Consider the following 26,623-nt stretch of genomic DNA (forward strand, 5'->3'; position numbering starts at 1 on the left):
TCATGGAGTGTATTCATGTAGAATAACGCTGTTGTTGACTCGTGGGCCGCTTTTCCAGCGGTGTGGTGCCTATGGATGCAAGCAAGGGAGAAGGGAGAGAGGGCGGCTGTAGCCTGGAGAAGGGCTGATTAAAGGAGGGCCTGGATCAGACACATCCTGAGGGATAGGAGGCCTGGGGGGAGAGAGAGTCTTTCAGTCCATTTCTGGGGGAAGAAGAGGAATGAAGGGAGGGACGAGGGATGAGATGTTTGGAGGAAAGCAGAAAGGAATGGATGAGTGGATGGAGAGAGTGATAAATAAAGACACTGGTAAGGTGAAAGAGATGGACGAAGGCAGAGAGTGGGGTAAAATATTTTGGGGTATGGATGGATGAAAAAATGACCTATGAATGCACCTATGACTATCAATGATGCAGTCCTTATGTAGACTCTATAAACAATAATAAGGTAACTGTTTGTTGTTGTTGTTTTCCCCCAGGTGTCATCCTTAAAGAATCGCCTGAAGAAGGTTTCCACGACGACGGGAGATGGCGTGGCCCGAGCTTTCCTCAAGACACAGGCCGCTCTCTTCGGCTGCTACAGGAACGCGCTGCAGATCCAACCGGTGAGACAGACTGAGGGAGAATGAAAGAGGGAAGAGGGGAAGGAGGGAGGGAAGTTTTACAGTTAGTAGTGAGCGAGAGAATGAGAGAGAGTGACCCACACAGACACGGAGCGAGCTGTCTTTCTTTCCTGGCAGCTCCTCTATATCACCATGGTAATGGTATATGATGACAGTGTGTTTGAATGTGAACAGCCAGCCAGCGCTCGGTCTACTCTGTACCTGCATCAACACTAGGCATGGTTGTGCCGGTCCACTAATTATTCTACTATTCCGCCATATGTCGTCAAAAAAGTCTGATCCTCGCGTCGCCCAACCCAATGGCGTCTATTTTAAAATCATCTCTCCCGGACATTTACATATTTTAGACGGGGGCAATATGAATAAAACAAATAGAGGTGTCAATCAAGGACTTCAGTGCGCTAGGACGGCAGGGTGTGTGTCTGTGTCTCTGTGTGTGTGTGTGTGTGTGCGTGTGTGTGTGTCTGCCCACTGTTTGAATAATAGCATTAGTGATGCAGATCCCCGTATCCCCCCAGTGTTTAGAGGGGGGTCTGGAGGACAGAATAGCCCCCCTACGTGGGGTACCGGTCCATCCACCAGGGGAGACAGAAAGGGGACACACGTCCTAACAATGGCCCAGCTGGTGCCCCTGCAATACATATGGGGGATCCAGCGCCTTCCTTCCACCTCCAAGCTGTCACTACGCTGTGGCTAACCCTAAACCCTCAACTCTAACCCCTAAACCCCTAACCTGTACTCTGGCTGAACCAAGGCCTCTTCTGCCTAGGAGACACTGGGGAGTTTTTATTGTGTGTGCTTTGGCCCATTCGGTGTCCAACATTTCTTATGACCCACCATGTAGATGGTGTATTTCTAGTCAGGACCCAAAATGAATCCAATAAATGACCCGGGCCACCCACCGTCACGGATATCCTGCTCTCATCGTTATCATGAAGCTGGTCAGATATTGCTGAAGCTTTTTTTAAATATATTTTTTTAATTCTCGACCCAATCTTTCTTGCTTTCTTACAGTGTTGTAACAATGTGCAAATAGTACAAAAGTACAAAAGGGAAAATAAATAAACATAAATAGTGGATTTTGTTCTTCACCGGTTGTCCTTTTCATGTGGCAACAGGTCACAAATCCTGCTGCTGTGATTGCACTCTCTCTCTCTCTCTCTCTCTCTCTCTCTCTCTCTCTCTCTCTCTCTCTCTCTCTCTCTCTCTCTCTCTCTCTCTCTCTCTCTCTCTCTCTCTCTCTCTCTCTCTCTCTCTCTCTCTCTCTCTCTCTCTCTCTCTCTCTCTCTCTCTCTCTCTCTCTCTCTCCTCTCTCTCTCTCTCCCTCTCTTTCTCTCTCTCTCTCTCTCTCTCTCTCTCTCTCTCTCTCTCTCTCTCTCTCTCTCTCTCTCTCTCTCTCTCTCTCCTCTCTCTCTCTCCCTGCACCTCTTCTCTCTCTCTCTCTTTATCTATCTCTACCCCCTCTTCTCTCTCTCCCTCTCTTTATCTATCTCTACCCCCCCTCTCTCTCTCTCTCTCTCTCTCTCTCTCTCTCTCTCTCTCTCTCTCTCTCTCTCCCTGCACCTCTTTTCTCTCTCTCCCTCTCTTTATCTATCTCTACCCCCCTCTCTCTCTCTCTCTCCCTCTCTTTATCTATCTCTACCCCCCTCTCTCTCTCTCTCTCTCTCGCTTTCTCTCTCTCTCCCTCTCTCTTCTCTCTCCCTCTCTTTATCTATCTCTACCCCCCCTCTCTCTCTCTCTCTCTCTCTCTCTCTCTCTCCCTCCCTCTCTTCTCTCTCTCCCCCTCTCTTTATCTATCTCTACCCCCCTCTCTCTCTCTCTCTCTCCTCTCTTTATCTATCTCTACCCCCTCTCTCTCTCTCTCTCTCTCTCTTTCTCTCTCTCTCCCTGCACCTCTTCTCTCTCCCTCTCTTTATCTATCTCTACCCCCCTCTCTCTCTCTCTCCCTCTCTCTCCCTCTCTCTCTCTCTCGCTTTCTCTCTCTCTCCTGCACCTCTTCTCTCTCCCTCTCTTTCTCTCTCTCTCTCCCTCTCTCTCTCTCTCTCTCTCTCTCCCTGCACCTCTTCTCTCTCTCCCTCTCTTTATCTATCTCTACCTCCCTACCCCCTCCCACCCCTCTCCCTCCCTCTCTCTCTCTGTCTCATGCTCGGCGCTAGTTGTCATTAAGTCTGAACTGCAGAACCAATTAGTTTGATCCAGAGGGGATGTGATGTGCAGCAGCAGTATGGACAGTGGGGATAGGAAGGGACGTGTATGTGTGTGTGCGTGCTCTCTTATTTGGCAATGGACCTCTTAGCTATGCTTGGATACACATCATCAAGACAGGACAAGATACTGTACAAAAACACCCGACATACACTCAACCATACAGAAGCAAACTCACTCACTCACTCACTCACTCACTCACTCACTCACTCACTCACTCACTCACTCACTCACTCACTCACTCACTCACTCACTCACACACACACACACACACACACACACACACACACACACACACACACACACACACACACACACACACACACACACACACACACACACACACACACACACACACACACACACACACACACACACACACACACACACACACACACACACACTAGACAAGCAGAGCGGCCCAGAGAAACAAAGCGGTTGTGTCTTGTCTGAGTTGTTGTGTGGTGTGTGTTGACCCACTTATTGCTTTCCCTGTGAGTTTACTCTGAGTGTGCAAAACATTATGAACACCTTCCTAATAATGAGTTGCGCGCCTCCCCTTTGCCCATAGAACAGCGTTAATTCATCAGGGAATGGACTCTACAAGGTGTTGAAGCATTCCACAGGGATGCTGGCCCATGTTGTCTCCAATGCTTCCCACAGTTGTGTCATGTTGGCTGGATGTCCTTTGGGTGGTGGACCATTCTTGATACACAGGAAACTGTTGAGCGTGAAAAATCCAGCCATGTTGCAGTTCTTGACACACTCACACCGGTGCGCCTGGTACCTACTACCATACCATGTTCAAATGCACTTAAATATTTTGTCTTGCACATACACAATCCATGTCTCAATTGTCTCAAGGCTTAAAAATTATTCTGTAACCTGTCTCCTCCCCTTCATCTACACTGATTGAAGTGGATTTAACAAGTGACATCAATAAGGGATCATAGCTTTCACCTGGATTCATCTGGTCAGTCTGTCATGGAAAGAGCAGGTGTTCCTAATGTTTTGTATAGTCAGTGTATTTGTGAGCTTTACAACATGTTCCAAACTGACGTTTCATACCGCTGGTTGACAAATCACTATTAATACATGTTTAAGTGGCCTCTAACAGCGACACACACACACACACACACACATACACGTACGTTCGTACGTACACTCAGATTCAGTCAGTGATCTTACAGCCACACAGTAACATACGCATACATTTTGTACAGATGTAGGATCTTAATTTGAGCTAGTTTGCTACAGCAGGAAAATAACACATGTTGACTATAACCTGATGTAAAGTATGTGGACACTGGCTCGTCGAACATCTCATTCCAAAATCATGGGCATTAAAATGGAGTTGGTCCCCCCTTTGCTGCTATAACAGCCTCCACTCTTCTGGGAAGGCTTTCCACTAGATGTTGGAACATTGCTGCCGGAACTTCCTTCCATTCAGCCTCTAGAGCGTTAGTCAAGTCGGGCACTGATGTAGGGTGATTAGGTCTGGCTCGCAGTCGGTGTTCCAATTCATCCCAAAGGTGTTTGATGGGGTTGAGGTCAGGTTTCTGTGCTGGCCAGTCAAGTTCTTCCATAAAGATCTCGACAAACCATTTCTGTATGGACCTCCCTTTGTGCAAGGGGGCATTGTCATGCTGAAACAGGAAACTTTTCTCACAAACTGCTGCCACAAGTTGTAAGCACAGAATTGTCCAGAATGTCATTGTATGCTGTAGCGTTAAGATTTCCCTTCACTGGAACTAAGGGGCGTAGCCCGAACCATGAAAAAGAGCCCCAGACCATTATTCCTCCTCCACCAAACTTTACAGTTGGTGCATACATTGGGGCAGGGAGCGTTCTCCTGGTCGTCCGCCATACCCAGATTCGTCAGTCGGACTGCCAGATGAAGAAGCGTGATTCATCACTCTAGAGAACACGTTTCTACTGCTCCAGAGTCCAATGGCTGCGAGCTTTACACCACTCCAGCCGGCACTTGGCATTGCACATGGTGATCTTGGCTTATGTGCGGCTGCTCAGCCATGGAAACCCATGAAAGTCACTGAGCTCTTCAATAAGGCCATTCTACTGCCAATGTTTGTCTATGGAGATTGCATAACTGTGTGCTTGATTTTATATACCTGTCAGCAACCAGTGTGGCTGAAAAATCCAAATCCACTCATTTGAAGGGGTGTCCACATACTTTTGTATATATAGTGTAAATATTTTGTTTGGGAAAATCAAGTCTGAAATTTGACAGTGCTAATGAGGGGCGTTATCACTGGCATGTGTCCTTCTCCACCCTTCTAACGTGCTAATGTCCTACTGGCCAGGTGGTCTCGCACACACGCATTCACGCACTCACACAAACACACACTGCTCGCACAAACACACAGTTAATATGGACAAAATGGTTGTGCGCAGGTTACCCTCTCGTTTGAATAATAAGGGCAGTTTAAGAATCCAGCTTTTAGCTTTTCCCTGGGCTGAAACGTGTGTGTGTGTGTGTGTTTATCTGTGTGTCACCTAATGCTCAGTAACAGTGGCAGGTGTCATCTAAGCATGTTTGGGGAATATGCTCCTCTCAGGCCCTGGTAAACGCTCCCCTCACAGGAGACAAGTCATGCTCTCCTCTGGCTCTAGTTTACAGTTCAGCCTCCTTGACATGAGACTTAGTTGAGGATGACTGAATGTCTGTGTGTGTGAGCAGGCAGGTCACCCATGAAAGAAGTCTGTATTCTACGTCCATCCATATCTGAGGATGTTCTGGAGATGATGTGGAAACCTGCCACTAGGGGCAACAGTGAGCACTGTTACCTTCAAGTAGTTTTCGGTTTTGCATTGTGGACGGGGATGGTGGATAAGCGTAAGCATCTGCCTCTGATTCCAAAGGTTGCCAGTTCAAATCCATAATCCTTACCTTACCATGCTGAGTTAATGTCTAAACTAACCCATACCATGCTGAGTTAATGTCTAAACTAACCCTTACCATGCTGAGTTAATGTCTAAACTAACCCTTACCTTACCATGCTGAGTTAATGTCTAAACTAACCCTTACCATGCTGAGTTAATGTCTAAACTAACCCTTACCATGCTGACTTAATGTCTAAACTAACCCTTACCATGCTGAGTTAATGTCTAAACTAACCCTTACCTTACCATGCTGAGTTAATGTCTAAACTAACCCTTACCATGCTGAGTTAATGTCTAAACTAACCCTTACCATGCTGACTTAATGTCTAAACTAACCCTTACCTTACCATGCTGAGTTAATGTCTAAACTAACCCTTACCATGCTGAGTTAATGTCTAAACGAACCTTTACCATGCTGAGTTAGTCTAAACTAACCCTTACCTTACCATGCTGAGTTAATGACTAAACTAACCCTTGTCATGCTGAGTTAATGTCTAAACTAACCCTTACCTTACCATGCTGAGTTAGTCTAAACTAACCCTTACCTTACCATGCTGAGTTAATGCCTAAACTAACCCTTACCATACTGAGTTAATGTCTAAACTAACCCTTACCTTACCATGCTGAGTTAATGACTAAACTAACCCTTACCATGCTGAGTTAATGTCTAAACTAACCCTTACCTTACCATGCTGAGTTAATGTCTAAACTAACCCCTACCATGCTGAGTTAATGTCTAAACTAACCCTTACCTTACCATGCTGAGTTAATGACTAAACTAACCCTTACCTTACCATGCTGAGTTAATGTCTAAACTAACCCTTACCTTACCGTGCTGAGTTAATGTCTAAACTAACCCCTACCATGCTGAGTTAATGTCTAAACTAACCCTTACCTTACCATGCTGAGTTAATGTCTAAACTAACCCGTACCTTACCATGCTGAGTTAATGTCTAAACTAACCCTTACCATGCTGAGTTAATGTCTAAACTAACCCTTACCATGCTGAGTTAATGGCTAAACTAACCCTTACCTTGCTGAGTTAATGTCTAAACTAACCCTAACCATGCTGAGTTAATGTCTAAACTAACCCTTACCATACCATGCTGAGTTAATGTCTAAACTAACCCTTTCCTTTACCATGCTGAGTTAATGTCTAAACTAACCCTTACCATGCTGAGTTAATGTCTAAACTAACCCTTACCTTACCATGCTGAGTTAATGTCTAAACTAACCCTTTCCTTTACCATGCTGAGTTAATGTCTAAACTAACCCTTACCATGCTGAGTTAATGTCTAAACTAACCCTTACCTTACCATGCTGAGTTAATGTCTAAACTAACCCTTACCTTACCATGCTGAGTTAATGTCTAAACTAACCCTTACCATGCTGAGTTAATGTCTAAACTAACCCTTACCTTACTATGTTGAGTTAATGTCTAAACTAACCCTTACCATGCTGAGTTGATGTCTAAACTAACCCTTACCATGCTGAGTTAATGTCTAAACTAACCCTTACCATGCTGAGTTAATGACTAAACTAACCCTTACCTTACCATGCTGAGTTAATGACTAAACTAACCCTTACCTTACCATGCTGAGTTAATGTCGAAACTAACCCTTACCATGCTGAGTTAATGTCTAAACTAACCCTTACCATGCTGAGTTAATGACTAAACTAACCCTTACCATGCTGAGTTAATGACTAAACTAACCCTTACCATGCTGAGTTAATGTCTAAACTAACCCTTACCATGCTGAGTTAATGTCTAAACTAACCCTTACCATGCTGAGTTAATGTCTAAACTAACCCTTACCATGCTGAGTTAATGTCTAAACTAACCCTTACCATGCTGAGTTAATGACTAAACTAACCCTTACCATGCTGAGTTAATGACTAAACTAACCCTTACCATGCTGAGTTAATGTCTAAACTAACCCTTACCTTACCATGCTGAGTTAATGTCTAAACTAACCCTTACCATGCTGAGTTAATGTCTAAACTAACCCTTACCTTACCATGCTGAGTTAATGTCTAAACTAACCCTTACCATGATGAGTTAACGTCTAAACTAACCCTTACCATGCTGAGTTAATGTCTAAACTAACCCTTACCTTACCATGCTGAGTTAATGTCTAAACTAACCCTTACCTTACCATGCTGAGTTAATGTCTAAACTAACCCTTACCATGATGAGTTAACGTCTAAACTAACCCTTACCATGCTGAGTTAATGTCTAAACTAACCCTTACCATGCTGAGTTAATGTCTAAACTAACCCTTACCTTACCATGCTGAGTTAATGTCTAAACTAACCCTTACCTTACCATGCTGAGTTAATGTCTAAACTAACCCTTACCATGCTGAGTTAATGTCTAAACTAACCCTTACCTTACCATGCTGAGTTAATGTCTAAACTAACCCTTACCTTACCATGCTGAGTTAATGTCTAAACTAACCCTTACCTTACCATGCTGAGTTAATGTCTAAACTTAATCTTAAATTTGGCGTTTGGAACCGCTTTGAAATTTTACATTTGAGAAACATGGATGAACTGGTCTAATGGTCTAATTCTGACGTGAGACTGTGAGAGCTGGTAGGTATGAGAACAGTGCTGTGTGTGTGTGTGTGTGTGTGTGTGTGTGTGTGTGTGTGTGTGTGTGTGTGTGTGTGTGTGTGTGTGTGTGTGTGTGTGTGTGTGTGTGTGTGTGTGTGTGTGTGTGTGTGTGTGTGTGTGTGTGTGTGTGTGTGTGTGGATCGTGTGATGCGATCGGACAGTGCTAATCTGCTATCAGCCCCCCACACTGACAGCTAATTAACAGGATGAGCCTCGGACTGCTGATGGAGAGAGAGAGAGACATAGGTAAGGAGAGAGAGAGAAAGACAATGGTAGAAGGAGAAAGAGGGGTAGAGATGGCTTATTAACATTACAGTATACTGTACTCCTTGCAACATACAGTGAGGGAAAAAAGTATTTGATCCCCTGCTGATTTTGTATGTTTGCCCACTGACAAAGAAATGATCAGTCTATCATTTTAATTGTAGGTTTATTTGAACAGTGAGAGACAGAATAACAACAAAAAAATCCAGAAAAAACGCATGTCAAAAATGTTATAAATTGATTTGCATTTTAATGAGGGAAATAAGCATTTGACCCCTCTGCAAAACATGACTTAGTACTTGGTGGCAAAACCCTTGTTGGCAATCACAGAGGTCAGACGTTTCTTGTAGTTGGCCACCAGGTTTGCACACATCTCAGGAGGGATTTTGTCCCACTCCTCTTTGCAGATCTTCTCCAAGTCATTAAGGTTTCGAGGCTGACGTTTGGCAACTCGAACCTTCAGCTCCCTCCACAGATTTTCTATGAGATTCAGGTCTGGAGACTGGCGAGGCCACTCCAGGACCTTAATGTGCTTCTTCTTCCACTCCTTTGTTGCCTTGGCCGTGTGTTTTGGGTCATTGTCATGCTGGAATACCCATCCACGACCCATTTTCAATGCCCTGCCTGATAGGAGGTTCTCATCCAAGATTTGACGGTACATGGACCGGTCCATCGTCCCTTTGATGCGGTGAAGTTGTCCTGTCCCCTTAGCAGAAAAACACCCCCAAAGCATAATGATTCCACCTCCATGTTTGACGGTGGGGATGGTGTTCTTGGGGTCATAGGAAGCATTCCTCCTCCTCCAAACACGGCGAGTTGAGTTGGTGCCAAAGAGCTCCATTTTGGTCTCATCTGACAACAACACTTTCACCCAGTTGTCCTCTGAATCATTCAGATGTTCATTGGTAAACTTCAGACGTGCATGTATATGTGCTTTCTCGAGCAGGGGGACCTCGCGGGCGCTGCAGGATTTCAGTCCTTCACAGCGTAGTGAGTTACCAATTGTTTTCCTGGTGACTATGGTCCCAGCTGCCTTGAGATCATTGACAAGATCCTCCCGTGTAGTTCCGGGCTGATTCCTCACCGTTCTCATGATCATTGCAACTCCACGAGGTGAGATCTTGCATGGAGCCCCAGGCCGTGGGAGATTGACAGGTCTTTTGTGTTTCTTCCATTTGCGAATAATCGCACCAACTGTTGTCACCTTTTCATCAAGCTGCTTGGCGATGGTCTTGTAGCCCATTCCAGCCTTGTGTAGGTCTACAATCTTGTCCCTGACATCCATGGAGAGCTCTTTGGTCTTGGCCATGGTGGAGAGTTTGGAATCTGATTGATTGATTTCTTCTGTGGGCAGATGTATTTTATACAGGTAACAAACTGAGATTAGGAGCACTCCCTTTAAGAGTGTGCTCCTAATCTCAGCTCGTTACCTGTATAGAAGACACCTGGGAGCCAGAAATCGTTCTGATTGAGAGGGGGTCAAATACTTATTTCCCTCATTAAAATACAAATCAATTTATAACATTTTTGCCATGCGTTTTTCTGGATCTTTGTTGTTGTCATTCTGTCTCTCACTGTTAAAAAAAACCTACCATTTAAATTATAGACTAATTTCTTTGTCAGTGGGCAAACATACAACATCAGCAGGGGATCCCTCACTGTACGTATACAGCACAGTTTTACTTAAGCAATAAGGCATGAGAACCCAGGGATTAAAGTGTGAAAAACACCCGACGAAGTAAGGGTTATTCTTAGGCCCAAACCAGAGCGAAGGGAAACAGCCCTTAGGAGGGAGTTGTATACAATAATTATTCGGTTTGAGTGCCTTGTGCTTTTATAAAACTGTTGTCAACATATTTAAATTTAAAAAAAGATTAACAAACATTTTTTCATTAAAATGTTTATTTTAATGAGTAAATATGTTTTATTTCATCCTTCCACCAGATTATATAGTCCAGGGAAAAGCCAGTTGTTAGTTCTGAGATTCTGAAGTTGCTAGCCAGACAGGCTGGTTCCTCATTCTATTCATTCTATAGGAAATGGTTGGTATGCTAAGCAAGTCATTGGCATGTAGCTGTGCAGGCTAGCTACTTCTCTGCTAGCTAGCCAACTAAGGCTAACACACAATCACTTCAAGCAGACGAAATGACAGAAAACTATGTCCATTTTTGTTTGTTTTACCTTTGTTTCTATTGCCAATGATTTGTGTGTATCCATTATAATGATCCTGATAAATGAATTTGCCTGGCTTAGAGAAGCGGTCAGTCTCTTCGCAACATGTTCAAATGGCACAACGGGGACAAATCCCCAATGTTGCAAACCTAATTCTAAGCTAGGCTACATGCATGGGGAGATAATATCTCAACCCTTTTTCCCCAGGGGAGATGAAGTTTATAAATGGCCTGGCTGGACATTGACAATTTAAATGGAACTGTTAACAGGCGTTACACAGGGATTGTGATGAATAACTCCTTGCTATCAACCAATCAGCATCCAGGATCCACACAAATCATTTTAGAAACGTCTTTAAAGGAGCTACATGTAATATTTTCATATTGTATTTCACCAAATTAAGAAGTCTTAACTGGATTTTGGAAAGTGGTTGTAAAGATGGGCTAGGGATAGTGGTAATGTTCAGTACCTGCCGTTGGTGGATTGATTGGCATCTCCCTTGGTGTCTTTCTCCTACTTCGCTCTTTCCTCCACCATTCTCTCTGTATGTTATCTTATTCTCCCTGCCCTCAATTTTTCCTCTTCTCTACCTCTCCTCCTTCTGTTACGTACACATTCCAGAGGAGAGCAGCTTTCGGCGAGGAAAGTTGGAGGGAAAATGTAATCTGTGCAAACAAACTGTAATACACACCTAAGACACAAACACACACAAACACAATGTTTGGCACAGGGAACGTTACACTAACATCGTATGTCTAGTTCCACTCCTGCTGTCTCGTGTCTTACGCAGCAATGCCATCTAGTGGTCAAAATATATTTTCATACTCTACCTCCAAAAAAAGGAAACTGTTATTACATTTTATTTAACCTTTATTTAACTAGGCAAGTCAGTTAAGAACAAATTCTTATTTACAATGACGGCCAAACTCGGACGACGCTGGGTCAATTGTGTGCCACCCTATGGGACTCCCAATCATGGTTAGATGTGTTACAGCCTGGATTAGACCGCTGCGCCACTCGGGAGGCTATCTTTATTTAATTTACTGTAGTTTTGTTTTCTATTCAGCCTATTTGATTAAATGTTGTTCTTTAAACTTGTAAAAAAAATATAAAAACAAAGTCGTGGATTGGAAGAGAAACTCAATGTTGATATGTCAAACGCACTACTATCGGCCATTGTAAAAACACATTGAATGCCAAACCAGATCCAAGATGTCACTGGATATACTTCCTGCTGATTGGTCCATGTTTTTGTGTACCTTCAGGGAGAGCCAATAACGTTCAGTGAGGAGGTCTTTGTGACCCACCGCTCCAGTGCCATGAGACAGTTCCTACAGAACGCCATCCAGCTGCAGCTCTTCAAACAGGTACACACACACACACACACACACACACACACACACACACACACACTCACAATAATAGGCTCACATACAATAATAGGCACACACACAATAATATGCGCACACACACACCCCATTTCTCATTGGAATAAACCTTTCTCCATCTCTGTAGTTCATCGATGGCCGCTTGGACCTGCTGAACGCTGGTCAGGGCTTCAGTGATGTTTTCGAGGATGAGATCAACATGGGAGAGTATGCAGGTGTGAATACAATCATATCAAAAAAATGACACGTTTTTTTTTTTACTTGGTCTCAAAGCACTTGACTTGATCTTTGGTTGGGGACCGGCAGACATTTTATGCGCCTCCAAGGTCACCATAAACCAGTAGGCACGAAACAGAAGTCAACTTTTTGAAACTGAAGTAGACAACTCCCTGTCCAATAACAATGTTCATTGATGTTCTCTGTTTAAAAATTAATTAAAACAATTCAAGAATACTGCTATTCTTGGGTTAGGGACATTGACTCCTCCACTGCTATAGGTGTTAGTAATGGGACATGGGTTAGGGACATTGATTCCTCCACTGCTACAGACGTTAGTAATGGGACATGGGTTAGGGACATTGACTCTTCCACTGCTATAGACATTAGTAATGGGACATGGGTTAGGGACATTGACTCCTCCACTGCTATAGACGTTAGTAATGGGACATGGGTTAGGGACATTGACTCTTCCACTGCTATAGATGTTAGTAATGGGACATGGGTTAGGGACATTGACTCTTCCACTGCTATAGACGTTAGTAATGGGACATGGGTTAGGGACATTGATTCCTCCACTGCTACAGATGTTAGTAATGGGACATGGGTTAGGGACATTGATTCCTCCACTGCTACAGACGTTAGTAATGGGACATGGGTTAGGGCAGTGGAGAAGTCAGTGGTCCTAACTCATGTCCCATTACTAATCTGTATAGCAGGGGAGAAGTCAGTGGTCCTAACTCATGTCCCATTACTAATCTGTATAGCAGGGGAGAAGTCAGTGGTCCTAACTCATGTCCCATTACTAATCTGTATAGCAGTGAAGAAGTCAGTGGTCCTAACTCATGTCCCATTACTAATCTGTACAGCAGGGGAGAAGTCAGTGGTCCTAACTCATGTCCCATTACTAATCTGTATAGCAGTGGAGAAGTCAGTGGTCCTAACTCATGTCCCATTACTAATCTGTATAGCAGTGGAGAAGTCAGTGGTCCTAACTCATGTCCCATTACTAATCTGTATAGCAGTGGAGAAGTCAGTGGTCCTAAATCATGTCCCATTACTAATCTGTATAGCAGTGGAGAATTCAGTGGTCCTAACTCATGTCCCATTACTAATCTGTATAGCAGTGGAGAAGTCAGTGGTCCTAACTCATGTCCCATTACTAATCTGTATAGCAGTGGAGAAGTCAGTGGTCCTAACTCATGTCCCATTACTAATCTGTATAGCAGTGGAGAAGTCAGTGGTCCTAACTCATGTCCCATTACTAAGCTGTATAGCAGTGGAGAAGTCAGTGGTCCTAACTCATGTCCCATTACTAATCTGTATAGCAGGGGAGAAGTCAGTGGTCCTAAATCATGTCCCATTACTAATCTGTATAGCAGTGGAGAAGTCAGTGATCCTAACTCATGTCCCATTACTAATCTGTATAGCAGTGGAGAAGTCAGTGGTCCTAACTCATGTTCCATTACTAATCTGTATAGCAGTGGAGAAGTCAGTGGTCCTAACTCATGTCCCATTACTAATCTGTATAGCAGGGGAGAAGTCAGTGGTCCTAAATCATGTCCCATTACTAATCTGTATAGCAGTGGAGAAGTCAGTGATCCTAACTCATGTCCCATTACTAATCTGTATAGCAGTGGAGAAGTCAGTGGTCCTAACTCATGTCCCATTACTAATCTGTATAGCAGTGGAGAAGTCAGTGGTCCTAAATCATGTCCCATTACTAATCTGTATAGCAGGGGAGAAGTCAGTGGTCCTAAATCATGTCCCATTACTAATCTGTATAGCAGTGGAGAAGTCAGTGGTCCTAAATCATGTCCCATTACTAATCTGTATAGCAGGAGTTCCCACATGTTTTGCTTTGCGACCCACCAATTAAGGTGTCTGTTGAGTCGTAACCCACCTTAAGGGTTGAGCAGTGAAAAAGCAGTCCCGACCCACAGTTTTGGAACCACTGCTCTATAGAATATAGAATGGTCCACTGTGTTAAGACGTTGACCTTTCACCCTTGTGACCTCTCCTCTGTGTTAACTCCAAAGGCAGCGACAAAAACTACCACCAGTGGCTATTCACAGTAAAGGTAGGTCCTACATTTCAACCCATAAAAGTGCCCATATTTAACACAGTCACATGAGTAAATAAACTGTTTTCTCATATGCTGAGAGAGAAAGTTTAGGGAATTTCTTTTATGGTAGAAAACAATGGCAACATTTCTATGACTGTTGCCATGTAATTGTTAGCTGTGCCGCTAACAATGGCTTTGTCTCCAACAGAAAGGGGGCGGTGCTATCTTTAACACAGTGAGGACCAAGGCTAACCCGGCCATGAAAACTGTCTATAAGTTTGTAAGTGTCCCTCTATCATGACAATTACGCCATGACACTCCCAAAATATTTCACTGTTAACTCTCGCCATATTGCTGCCACTTTCTAAAGGGGCCATCTGCAGTTCAAACAATAACACATTGGTTTTGGTAATGAGTTTAGGGATGTGGCTGGAGAAATGTAACCACTCTCAAATTAATAGACAGCTCTGGATGCAAGGACTGACCATCCATGATATTCAAATGATAGTTTTAACCATGTTTTGAAGCTATATAGTGTTTGTTTACAATTACATTGTTTACAAACAATTGCGTAAAACAAGCTTATATTTTGGGATCTGATGGAGTACAAGCGTTGAACTAAGCTCATGAGGCATCTGTAAGTTGTTTTCTTCAAGAATCAATGGTTATATACACTCACCGGCTAGTTTATTAGGTACACCCGTCTAGTACTGGGTCGTTCACCCCTTTGCCTCCAGAACAGCCTGAATTCTTTGGGGTGTGCATTCTCCAAGGTGTCGGAAACGTTCGTTGGTATCAACGGACCTAACGTGTGCCAGGAAAACATTCCCCACACCGGTACACCACCTCCACCCGCCTGTACCATTGACACCAGGCAGGAGTGGTCTATGGCGTCATGCTGCTTATGCCAAATCCGGACAAATCCGCAATAGTATTTGTTGGATCAGGCAATGTTTTTCCACTCCTCAATTGTCTACTGTTGGTGAATGCGTGCCCACTAGAGCTGCTTCTTCTTGTTTTTAGCTGATCAGAGTGGAACCCGGTGTGGTTGTCTGCCGCAAAAGCCCATCCGTGACAAGGACACCACTGTTATTTATTTGTTTGTGGCCCGCCTGTTAGCTTGCACAATTCTTGCCATTTCCCTTCAATATCTCTCATCAACGAGCTGTTTTCGCCCACAGGACTGCTGCTGACTGGATGTTTTTTGTTTTTCGCACCATTGTAGGTAAACCATAGACACTGTCGTGCGTGAAAAGCCTAGCAGGGCGGCCATTTCTGAGATACTGGATCCGGCTCGCCTGACACCTACGATCATATCACGTTCAACGTCGCTAGGTCACTCGTTTTGCCCATTCTAATGTTCAAACGAACAGTAACTGAATGTCTCTGCCTGTCTGCCTGCTTTATAAAGCAAGCCACGGCCATGTGACTCACTGTCTGTAGGAAGGGTGTACCTAATAAACTGTCCAGTGAGTGTATGTACAGCGCATTCAGAAAGTATTCAGACCCCTTCCCCTTTTCCACGTTTACTTGCGTTACAGCCTTATTCTAAAATTGATTCAATTATTTATTGTCCTCATCAATCAACACACAATAGCCTATAATGTCAAAGCAAAGCAGGTTTCTTAATTTTTTTGCAAATGTATTAGACATAAAAAACAGATACCTTATTTACGTAAGACTCGAAATTGAGCTCAGGTGCTTCCTGTTTCTATTACTCATCCTTGAGATGTTTCAACAACTTGATTGGAGTCCACCTATGGTAAATTCAATTGATTGGACCACTGCTTTTAATCAGGGCAAGGTGTCTGGTAACATGTCCGAATATAAACAATGCAGCTATTCCCTCCGCAAGGCTATTAAACAAGCTAAGCGTCAGTACAGAGACAAAGTGGAATCTCAATTCAATGGCTCAGACACAAGAGGCATGTGGCAGGGTCTACAGTCAATCACGGACTACAAGAAGAAACCCAGCCCAGTCACGGACCAGGATGTCTTGCTCCCAGGCAGACTAAATAACTTTTTGCCCGCTTTGAGGACAATACAGTGCCACTGACACGGCCTGCAACGGAAACATGCGGTCTCTCCTTCACTGCAGCCGAGGTGAGTAAGACATTTAAACGTGTTAACCCTCGCAAGGCTGCAGGCCCAGATGGCATCCCCAGCCGCGCCCTCAGAGCATGCGCAGACCAGCTGGCCGGTGTGTTTACGGACATATTCAATCAATCCCTATACCAGTCTGCTGTTCCCACATGCTTCAAGAGGGCCACCATTGTTCCTGTTCCCAAGAAAGCTAAGGTAACTGAGCTAAACGACTACCGCCCGTAGCACTCACTTCCGTCATCATGAAGTGCTTTGAGAGACTAGTCAAGGACCATATCACCTCCACCCTACCTGACACCCTAGACCCACTCCAATTTGCTTACCGCCCAAATAGGTCCACAGACGATGCAATCTCAACCACACTGCACACTGCCCTAACCCACCTGGACAAGAGGAATACCTATGTGAGAATGCTGTTCATCGACTACAGCTCGGCATTCAACACCATAGTACCCTCCAAGCTCGTCATCAAGCTCGAGACCCTGGGTCTCGACCCCGCCCTGTGCAACTGGGTACTGGACTTCCTGACGGGCAGCCCCCAGGTGGTGAGGGTAGGCAACAACATCTCCTCCCCGCTGATCCTCAACACGGGGCCCCACAAGGGTGCGTTCTGAGCCCTCTCCTGTACTCCCTGTTCACCCACGACTGCGTGGCCACGCACGCTCCAACTCAATCATCAAGTTTGCGGACGACACAACAGTGGTAGGCTTGATTACCAACAACGACGAGACGGCCTACAGGGAGGAGGTGAGGGCCCTCGGAGTGTGGTGTCAGGAAAATAACCTCACACTCAACGTCAACAAAACTAAGGAGATGATTGTGGACTTCAGGAAACAGCAGAGGGAACACCCCTATCCACATCGATGGAACAGTAGTGGAGAGGGTAGCAAGTTTTAAGTTCCTCGGCATACACATCACAGACAAACTGAATTGGTCCACTCACACTGACAGCGTCGTGAAGAAGGCGCAGCAGCGCCTCTTCAACCTCAGGAGGCTGAAGAAATTTGGCTTGTCACCAAAAGCACTCACAAACTTCTACAGATGCACAATCGAGAGCATCCTGGCGGGCTGTATCACCGCCTGGTACGGCAACTGCTCCGCCTCAACCGTAAGGCTCTACAGAGGGTAGTGAGGACTGCACAACGCATCACCGGGGGCAAACTACCTGCCCTCCAGGACACCTACACCACCCGATGTTACAGGAAGGCCATAAAGATCATCAAGGACATCAACCACCCGAACCACTGCCTGTTCACCCCGCTATCATCCAGAAGGCGAGGTCAGTACAGGTGCATCAAAGCTGGGACCGAGAGACTGAAAAACAGCTTCTATCTCAAGGCCATCAGACTGTTAAACAGCCACCACTAACATTGAGTGGCTGCTGCCAACACACTGTCATTGACACTGACCCAACTCCAGCCACTTTAAACAATGCTACCTTATATAATGTTACTTACCCTACATTATTCATCTCATATGCATACGTATATACTGTACTCTACATCATCGACTGCATCCTTATGTAATACATGTATCACTAGCCACTTTAACTATGTCACTTTGTTTACTTTGTCTACACACTCATCTCATATGTATATACTGTACTCGATACCATCTACTGTATGCTGCTCTGTACCATCACTCATTCATATATCCTTATGTACATATTCCTTATCCCCTTACACTGTGTATAAGACAGTAGTTTTGGAATTGTTAGTTAGATTACTTGTTGGTTATCACTGCATTGTCGGAACTAGAAGCACAAGCATTTCGCTACACTCGCATTAACATCTGCTAACCATGTGTATGTGACAAATAAGATTTGATTTGATTTGGAAAGGTACACCTGTCTATATAAGGTCCCACAGTTGACAGTACATGTCATAGCAAAAACCAAGCCTATGAGGTCAACGGAATTGTCCGATTTTGTCGAGGCACAGATCTGGGGAAGGGTACCAAAACATTTCTGCAGCTTTGAATGTCCCCAAGAACACAGTGGCCTCCATAATTCTTTAATGGAAGTTTGGAACCACCAAGACTCTTCCTAGTTCTGGCATCCTAGCCAAATTGAGCAATCGGGGGAGAAGGGCCTTGTTCAGGGAGGTGACCAAGATCTTGATGGTCACTCTGACAGAGTCCAAAAATGGATGTAGCAACTGCTGATAGCCCCTTTAAAGGTAGAACGCAAGGTGACTCCTGACTTACAGACATCAACAGAAACTAAATCTGCTAAATAACCCTTTGTGTGTTTTCCCTCCAAAGGCTAAAGATCATGCCAGGATGGGGATAAAGGAAGTCAAGAGCCGACTAAAGCAAAAGGTGCCTAGTTCTCTGTGTTCAGCGTTTGGGTTTTGTTCATCTTTATCAATGTCTGTCTTTGGTTCAAATCACCGCCTGAAGAACAACTTCACAGAACACAACTGACACACACACAGACACACACAAATGCGCTGCCACTCAATGGACGACAGAATTCACTCACTGATGTTTTTTCCTCTCCCACACCTGGCTGTCACTCTTCCTTCCGCTGTGTGTTTATCTCTCCAACCTGACTCTCTGTTGACCTCTCACCTCTCCAACCTGATCCCCTTAACTTGACCTTCTGTTGACCTCTCATCTTGACACTCAATTTGATCCTATGTTGACCTCTCACCTCTCAACTTGACCCTCCAACTTTACATCTTTACAATTCTGCTCCTTCATCCTGGTCCTCTCCCTCACTCTCTCACACCCTTTCTCCAAATATGGCCCTATTCTGTTCCTTAAATCCTCTAATCCTCTATCTGCCCCTCTAACCCCTATTTTGCCTTCCTTTTATCCTGCTTTGGCCGTCCCCTACCCTCATACACCTCACCTATGCCCCCCCCCCACTATAGCCCTGTAGGGCCTCTTCCCTCGACCTTCCACTCCCCCTCTCCCTGCATGGGGACCATCACCACCACTACCCCCTCCAGCCACGCCAACCTCCTCCGTATTCTTGTGCCCCTCTCCAGGAGCTGGCAGAGAATGGCTACTCCTCGACAGTGGGCACTGGTGGCACAGGAACGGGCACCGGGGAGGAGGGCACCACTGCCGGGTCGCCCACCTCCACAGACGGAAAGGACGGCAGCGCCCGCACCTGGGATGAACGGCGTCCTATCACTGTGCACTTTGGACAGGTGGGTGAAAGGAACAGGAGGGATAGAAAGGGGGGTGAGTTTGAGAGGTCAATGAGGGTGCATGTGCGTGTGTGAGAGAAGGCCTCCTATACTGTAAGTCTGCAAAACCATAAGCAGCACATAAAACCTCATATCTTCAACTGTCTGATCCCTCCTCACTGACTGTCAATCTGTTGGACTGACTGTTTTAATGCTGCTATATTTAGGAATGACACATATGCTCCTAGAAAAAAACTACTGTCCTATAGTCACAGTTGTTTAATAAAGAAAAGTCTCCCCCAGTCTTTCCTATTTACAGTCATCGTTATAACTATAGAAATATAGAAATATCTATCTGATTTACACAGTGTGACTGTCCTCCTTTTGCTACTGTGCTGTCAGTTCTATCATTTTATCACAATCGTTGTTATTGGTTCTCTATCGTTCCATCTCTTTTGTTGTAGCTCCCTTCAGTAACCACGAGCACAACCGTTCCTTGATTTTAACTGGCGGCTTTATTCTGTAGTTTTAGTCAGAATTATCACCTTCCGTGAGAACTATAAAGTAAATGAAAAATACAGTTAAGCACACTCTTACGACCTTATCTTACGAGTGACTTATTAGCTTGGTATAACTCTGAAGTGCTTACATACATAACAGTTTAACCGGCGTTATAACAGGTTCAGATTAACACATGAATAAAGGAACAAATACCTCATTGGCTGCTTATTACAGAAGGGAGGAAATCAAACTTCACACTTATTATTCCTGGTATGAATTCACACTTCATCCTAACATACACTCTTCAACCTTTATGAACTACACCCGATGACATGAAAACTTAGCTAACGCAGCGCAGGATTGCCTTCCCTCCAAAGGTGTGTTGCTACAATAAGGATCCCCGTTACAACAGTATTAGCTACGTAGTTCCGCTTGTATTATCATTTCCCCCGCACAGCGGACACATAAACAATTCAAACAAAAGACAACGACATAACCTGTAAGTCTAACTGTCAGTTACATTTGTTGCACTCATTCCTTGTTGTTTCTCATGTTTCACACGCTCTATCATGCATGTCTCTGAGTCTCCACTCGCTCTGATCCATCCTGTCATCCATGTCTCTGAGTCTCCACTCGCTCTGATCCATCCTGTCATCCATGTCTCTGAGTCTCCACTCGCTCTGATCCATCCTGTCATCCATGTCTCTGAGTCTCCACTCGCTCTGATCCATCCTGTCATCCATGTCTCTGAGTCTCCACTCGCTCTGATCCATCCTGTCATCCATGTCTCTGAGTCTCCACTCGCTCTGGTCCATCCTGTCATCCATGTCTCTGAGTCTCCACTCGCTCTGATCCATCCTGTCATCCATGTCTCTGAGTCTCCACTCGCTCTGATCCATCCTGTCATCCATGTCTCTGAGTCTCCACTCGCTCTGGTCCATCCTGTCATCCATGTCTCTGAGTCTCCACTCGCTCTGATCCATCCTGTCATCCATGTCTCTGAGTCTCCACTCGCTCTGATCCATCCTGTCATCCATGTCTCTGAGTCTCCACTCGCTCTGATCCATCCTGTCATCCATGTCTCTGAGTCTCCACTCGCTCTGATCCATCCTGTCATCCATGTCTCTGAGTCTCCACTCGCTCTGATCCATCCTGTCATCCATGTCTCTGAGTCTCCACTCGCTCTGATCCATCCTGTCATCCATGTCTCTGAGTCTCCATCCTGTCATCCATGTCTCTGAGTCTCCACTCGCTCTGATCCATCCTGTCATCCATGTCTCTGAGTCTCCACTCGCTCTGATCCATCCTGTCATCCATGTCTCTGAGTCTCCACTCGCTCTGATCCATCCTGTCATCCATGTCTCTGAGTCTCCACTCGCTCTGATCCATCCTGTCATCCATGTCTCTGAGTCTCCACTCGCTCTGATCCATCCTGTCATCCATGTCTCTGAGTCTCCACTCGCTCTAATCCATCCTGTCATCCATGTCTCTGAGTCTCCACTCGCTCTAATCCATCCTGTCATCCATGTCTCTGAGTCTCCACTCGCTCTAATCCATCTCTGAGTCTCCACTCGCTCTGATCCATCCTGTCATCCATGTCTCTGAGTCTCCACTCGCTCTAATCCATCCTGTCATCCATGTCTCTGAGTCTCCACTCGCTCTGATCCATCTCTGAGTCTCCTTCTCCGCTGTGCAATCTGGTTTCCGAGCCGGTCACGGGTGCACCTCAGCCAGGCTCAAGGTACTAAACGATATCATAACCACCATCGATAAAAGACAGTACTGTGCAGCCGTCTTCATCGACCTTGCCAAGGCTTTCGACTCGGTCAATCACCATATTCTTATTGGCAGACTCAGTAGCCTCGGTTTTTCAGATGACTTCCTTGCCTGGTTCACCAATTACTTTGCAGACAGAGTTCAGTGTGTCAAATCGGAGGGCATGCTGTCCGGTCCTCTGGAAGTCTCTATGGGGGTGCCACAGGGTTCAATCCTCTGGCCGACTCTTTTTTTCTGTATATATCAATGATGTTGCTCTTGCTGCGGGCGATTCCCTGATCCACCTCTACGCAGACGACACCATTCTATATACTTCCGGCCCGTCCTTGGACACTGTGCTATCTAACCTCCAAACGAGCTTCAATGCCATACAACACTCCTTCCGTGGCCTCCAACTGCTCTTAAACGCTAGTAAAACCAAATGCATGCTTTTCAACCGTTTGCTGCCTGCACCCGCACGCCTGACCAGCATCACCACCCTGGATGGTTCCAACCTTGAATATGTGGACATCTATAAGTACCTAGGTGTCTGGCTAGACTGTAAACTCTCCTTCCAGACTCATATCAAACATCTCCAATCGAAAATCAAATCAAGAGTCGGCTCTCTATTCCGCAACAAAGCCTCCTTCACTCACGCCGCCAAACTTACCCTCGTAAAACTGACTATCCTACCGATCCTCGACTTCGGCGATGTCATCTACAAAATTGCTTCCAACACTCTACTCAGCAAGCTGGATGCAGTTTATCACTGTGCCATACGTTTTGTCACTAAAGCACCTTACACCACCCACCAATGCGACTTGTACGCTCTAGTCGGCTGGCCCTCGCAACATATTCGTCGCCAGACCCACTGGCTCCAGGTCATCTACAAGTCCATGCTAGGTAAAGCTCCGCCTTATCTCAGTTCACTGGTCACGATGGCAACACCCATCCGTAGCACGTGCTCCAGCAGGTGTATCTCACTGATCATCCCTAAAACCAACACCTCATTTGGCCGCCTTTCGTTCCAGTTCTCTGCTGCCTGTGACTGGAACGAATTGCAAAAATCGCTGAAGTTGGAGACTTTTATCTCCCTCACCAACTTCAAACATCTGCTATCTGAGCAGCTTACCGATCGCTGCAGCTGTACATAGTCTATCGGCAAATAGCCCACCCATTTTTACCTACCTCATCCCCATACTGTTTTTATTTATCTACTTTTCTGCTCTTTTGCACACCAATATCTCTACCTGTACATGACCATCTGATCATTTATCACTCCAGTGTTAATCTGCAAAATTGTAATTATTCGCCTACCTCATGCATTTTGCACACAATGTATATAGACTCCACTTCTTTTTCTTCCTATTGTGTTATTGACTTGTTAATTGTTTACTCCATGTGTAACTCTGTGTTGTCTGCTCACACTGCTATGCTTTATCTTGGCCAGGTCGCAGTTGCAAATGAGAACTTGTTCTCAACTAGCCTACCTGGTTAAATAAAGGTGAAATAAAAAAATATAAAAAAGAAATAAAACATTTCCTAAACGTAATAATACCACTGGATCTCATTTCTAAATAATACTACTGGATCTCATTTCAAAAATAATACTACTGGATCTCATTTCTAAATAATACTACTGGATCTCATTTCTAAATAATACTACTGGATCTCATTTCTAAATAATACTACTGGATCTCATTTCTAAATAATACTACTGGATCTCATTTCTAAATAATACTACTGGATCTCATTTCTAAATAATACTACTGGATCTCATTTCTAAATAATACCATTGGATCTCATTTCTAAATAATACCATTGGATCTCATTTCTAAATAATACCATTGGATCTCATTTCTAAACGTAATAATACCATTGGATCTCATTTCTAAACGTAATAATACCATTGGATCTCATTTCTAAACGTAATAATACCAACGGATCTCATTTCTAAATAATACTACTGGATCTCATTTCTAAATAATACCATTGGATCTCATTTCTAAATAATACCATTGGATCTCATTTCTAAACGTAATAATACCATTGGATCTCATTTCTAAACGTAATAATACCAACGGATCTCATTTTTAAACAATAATAGCATTGGATCTCAGTTAAACCATTCCACTAGTTAGTGTCTAGCAACCCTAACTAAGCTGGAGTGAAATCAAGCGTAATACTTTACAGTCAACATAAAATAAATAAAAAATCTAATCAATACTTAGTCGACATACTCCAAGACATAGTGTTGTTAAAGCTTTAAACAAGGAGAAGGTTAAGAGGTACTCTGGTCTGAAAAGCATCTCAACCACTGTCACCCACGTTGTGTCACCATGACCACAGGGGACTCCAAGACACATCACCGTGACGATGGTGACACCACGCTGACAGAGGACCCCGTTCATTATGTCGCTATGGTAACCCCCCCAGTAGCCCTCATGCCTCTGCCGCCTCCGCTGCTATGAAGAGAGAAAAGAGGGGGTGGCGGAGGGGGGGGGGAGAGATGGGAGGGAGATACAGAGAGAGAGAACGTTGTTGAGGTTTTGCTCCCAGCACCCTCCATCCATCTCTTCCTCTCATTATAGCGCTGAATAATTAGGACACACACGTCCTCTCTCTTTCTAATATACACACACACCTGTCAGGACAACGTTCGTTAAAAGCATTGTCATCCGCAACGAGGATACAGTATCAGTTAGCTGAGGAGGGCCTAGCAACATCTGTTTTTGTGTTGGTGTGGGTACGTGGTATTGACTGGAGGGGATGTTGTAGTGGTTGTCTAATGTGGTTGTGTGGTGGGGATTGTCTGGTGTGGTTGTCTGGTTTGGTTGTGTGGTGGGGGTTGTCTAATGTGGTTGTGTGGTGGGGATTGTCTAGTGTGGTTGTCTGGTTTGGTTGTGTGGTGGGGGTTGTCTAATGTGGTTGTGTGGTGGGGATTGTCTGGTGGGGGTTGTCTGGTTTGGTTGTGTGGTGGGGGTTGTCTGGTTTGGTTGTGTGGTGGGGGGTTGTCTGATGTGATTGTGTGGTGGGGATTGTCTGGTGTTGTTGTGTGGGGGGGGTTGTCTAATGTGGTTGTGTGGTGGGGGTTGTCTAATGTGGTTGTGTGGTGGGGGTTGTCTAATGTGGTTGTGTGGTGGGGGTTGTCTGGTGTGGTTGTGTGGTGGGGGTTGTTTGGTTGTGTGGTGGGGGTTGTCTGGTGTGGTTGTGTGGTGGGGGTTGTCTGGTGTGGTTGTGTGGTGGGGGTTGTCTAATGTAGTTATGTGGTGGGGGTTGTCTGGTTTGGTTGTGTGGTATGGGTTGTCTAATGTGGTTGTATGGTGGGGGTTGTCTTGTGTGGTTGTCTGGTTTGGTTGTGTGGTGGGGCTTGTCTGATGTGGTTGTGTGGTGGGGGTTGTCTGAAATGGTTGTGTGGTGAGGGTTGTGTGGTGGTGGTTGTGTGGTGGGGTTGTCTGATGTGGTTGTGTGTGTGTAGGGGTTGTCTTATGGGGTTGTCTGATGTGGGGGTTGTGTGTTGGGGGGGGGTTGTGTGGTGGGGTTGTCTGATGTGGTAGGGGTTGTGTAGTGGGGGTATTGTGGTGGGGTTGTCTGATGTGGTTGTGTGTTGGGGGTTGTGTGGTTGTGTAGTGGGGGTTGTCTTGTGTGGTTGTGTGGTGAGGGTTGTGTGGTGGGGGTTGTCTGGTGTGGTAGGGGTTGTGTGGTGGGGGTTTTGTGGCGGGGTTGTCTAATGTGGTTGTGTGGTTGGGGTTGTGGGGTGGGGGTTGTGTGGTGGGTGTTGTCTGATGTGGTTGTGTGGTGGGGATTGTCTGATGTGGTTGTTTGGTGGGGGTTGTGTTCTGGGGGTTGTGTGATGGTGGTTGTGTGGTTGGGTTGTCTGATGTAGTTGTGTGGTGGTGGTTTTGTGATGGGTGTTGTCTGATGTGGTTGTGTGGTGGCGGTTGTCTGGTGGGGGTTGTGTGGTGGGGGTTGTCTGATGGGGGTTGTCTAATGTGGTTGTGTGGTGTGGGTCGTGTGATGTGGGGAGGGTTGTTGGTGGGGGTTGTGTGGTAGGGGTTGTCTGATGGGGTTGTGTGGTGGGGGTTGTCTGATGGGGGTTGTCTAATGGGGTTGTGTGGTGGGCGTTGTCTAATGTGGTTGTGTGGTGGGGGTTGTCTAATGTGGTTGTGTTGTGGGGGTTGTCTGATGTGTTTGTGTGGTGGGGGTTGTCTGTGGTTGTGTGGTGGGGGTTTGTCTGTGGTTGTCTGGTGAGGGTTGTCTGATGTGGTTGTGTGGTGGGGGTTGTCTGATGTGGTTGTATGGTGGGGTTGTCTGATGGTTTTATGTGGGGTTGTCTGTGGTTGTGTGGTGGGGGTCTGTGGTTGTCTGGTGAGGGTTGTCTGGGGTTGTGTGGTGGGGTTGTGTGGTGGGTTGTGTGGTGGGGGTTTGTGTGGTGGGGTTGTGTGGTGGGGGTTGTGTGGTGGGGTTGTGTGGTGGGGGTTGTGTGATGGGGTTGTGTGGTGGGGTTGTGTGGTGGGGGTTGCGTGGTGGGGGGTTGTGTGGTGGGGTTGTGTGATGGGGGTTGTGTGTTGGGGTTGTGTGATGGGGTTGTGTGGTGGGGGTTGTGGGGTGGTGTGGTGGGGTTGTGTGGGGGGGGTTGTGTGTTGGGGTTGTGTGATGGGGTTGTGTGGTGGGGTTGT

The 26,623-nt window shown here is 45.4% G+C and overlaps 1 protein-coding gene across 1 annotated transcript in view; it reads left to right on the forward strand.

The window, feature by feature from the left end:
• The window catches only part of dennd1a (DENN/MADD domain containing 1A), a 171,828-nt gene that overhangs the window by 132,945 nt on the left and 12,260 nt on the right, over positions 1 to 26,623 (forward strand). Inside the window, exons 13-19 of the mRNA XM_052525273.1 lie at positions 478 to 603; positions 12,045 to 12,146; positions 12,295 to 12,382; positions 14,423 to 14,463; positions 14,657 to 14,728; positions 18,814 to 18,870; positions 19,545 to 19,709. Coding sequence (XP_052381233.1) covers positions 478 to 603; positions 12,045 to 12,146; positions 12,295 to 12,382; positions 14,423 to 14,463; positions 14,657 to 14,728; positions 18,814 to 18,870; positions 19,545 to 19,709 — 651 coding nt within the window. The remainder of the gene's footprint in view (positions 1 to 477; positions 604 to 12,044; positions 12,147 to 12,294; positions 12,383 to 14,422; positions 14,464 to 14,656; positions 14,729 to 18,813; positions 18,871 to 19,544; positions 19,710 to 26,623) is intronic.

The sequence above is a fragment of the Oncorhynchus keta genome, chromosome 9 (genome assembly GCF_023373465.1).
Source record: "Oncorhynchus keta strain PuntledgeMale-10-30-2019 chromosome 9, Oket_V2, whole genome shotgun sequence".
Classification (NCBI taxonomy): Eukaryota; Metazoa; Chordata; class Actinopteri; order Salmoniformes; family Salmonidae; genus Oncorhynchus; species Oncorhynchus keta.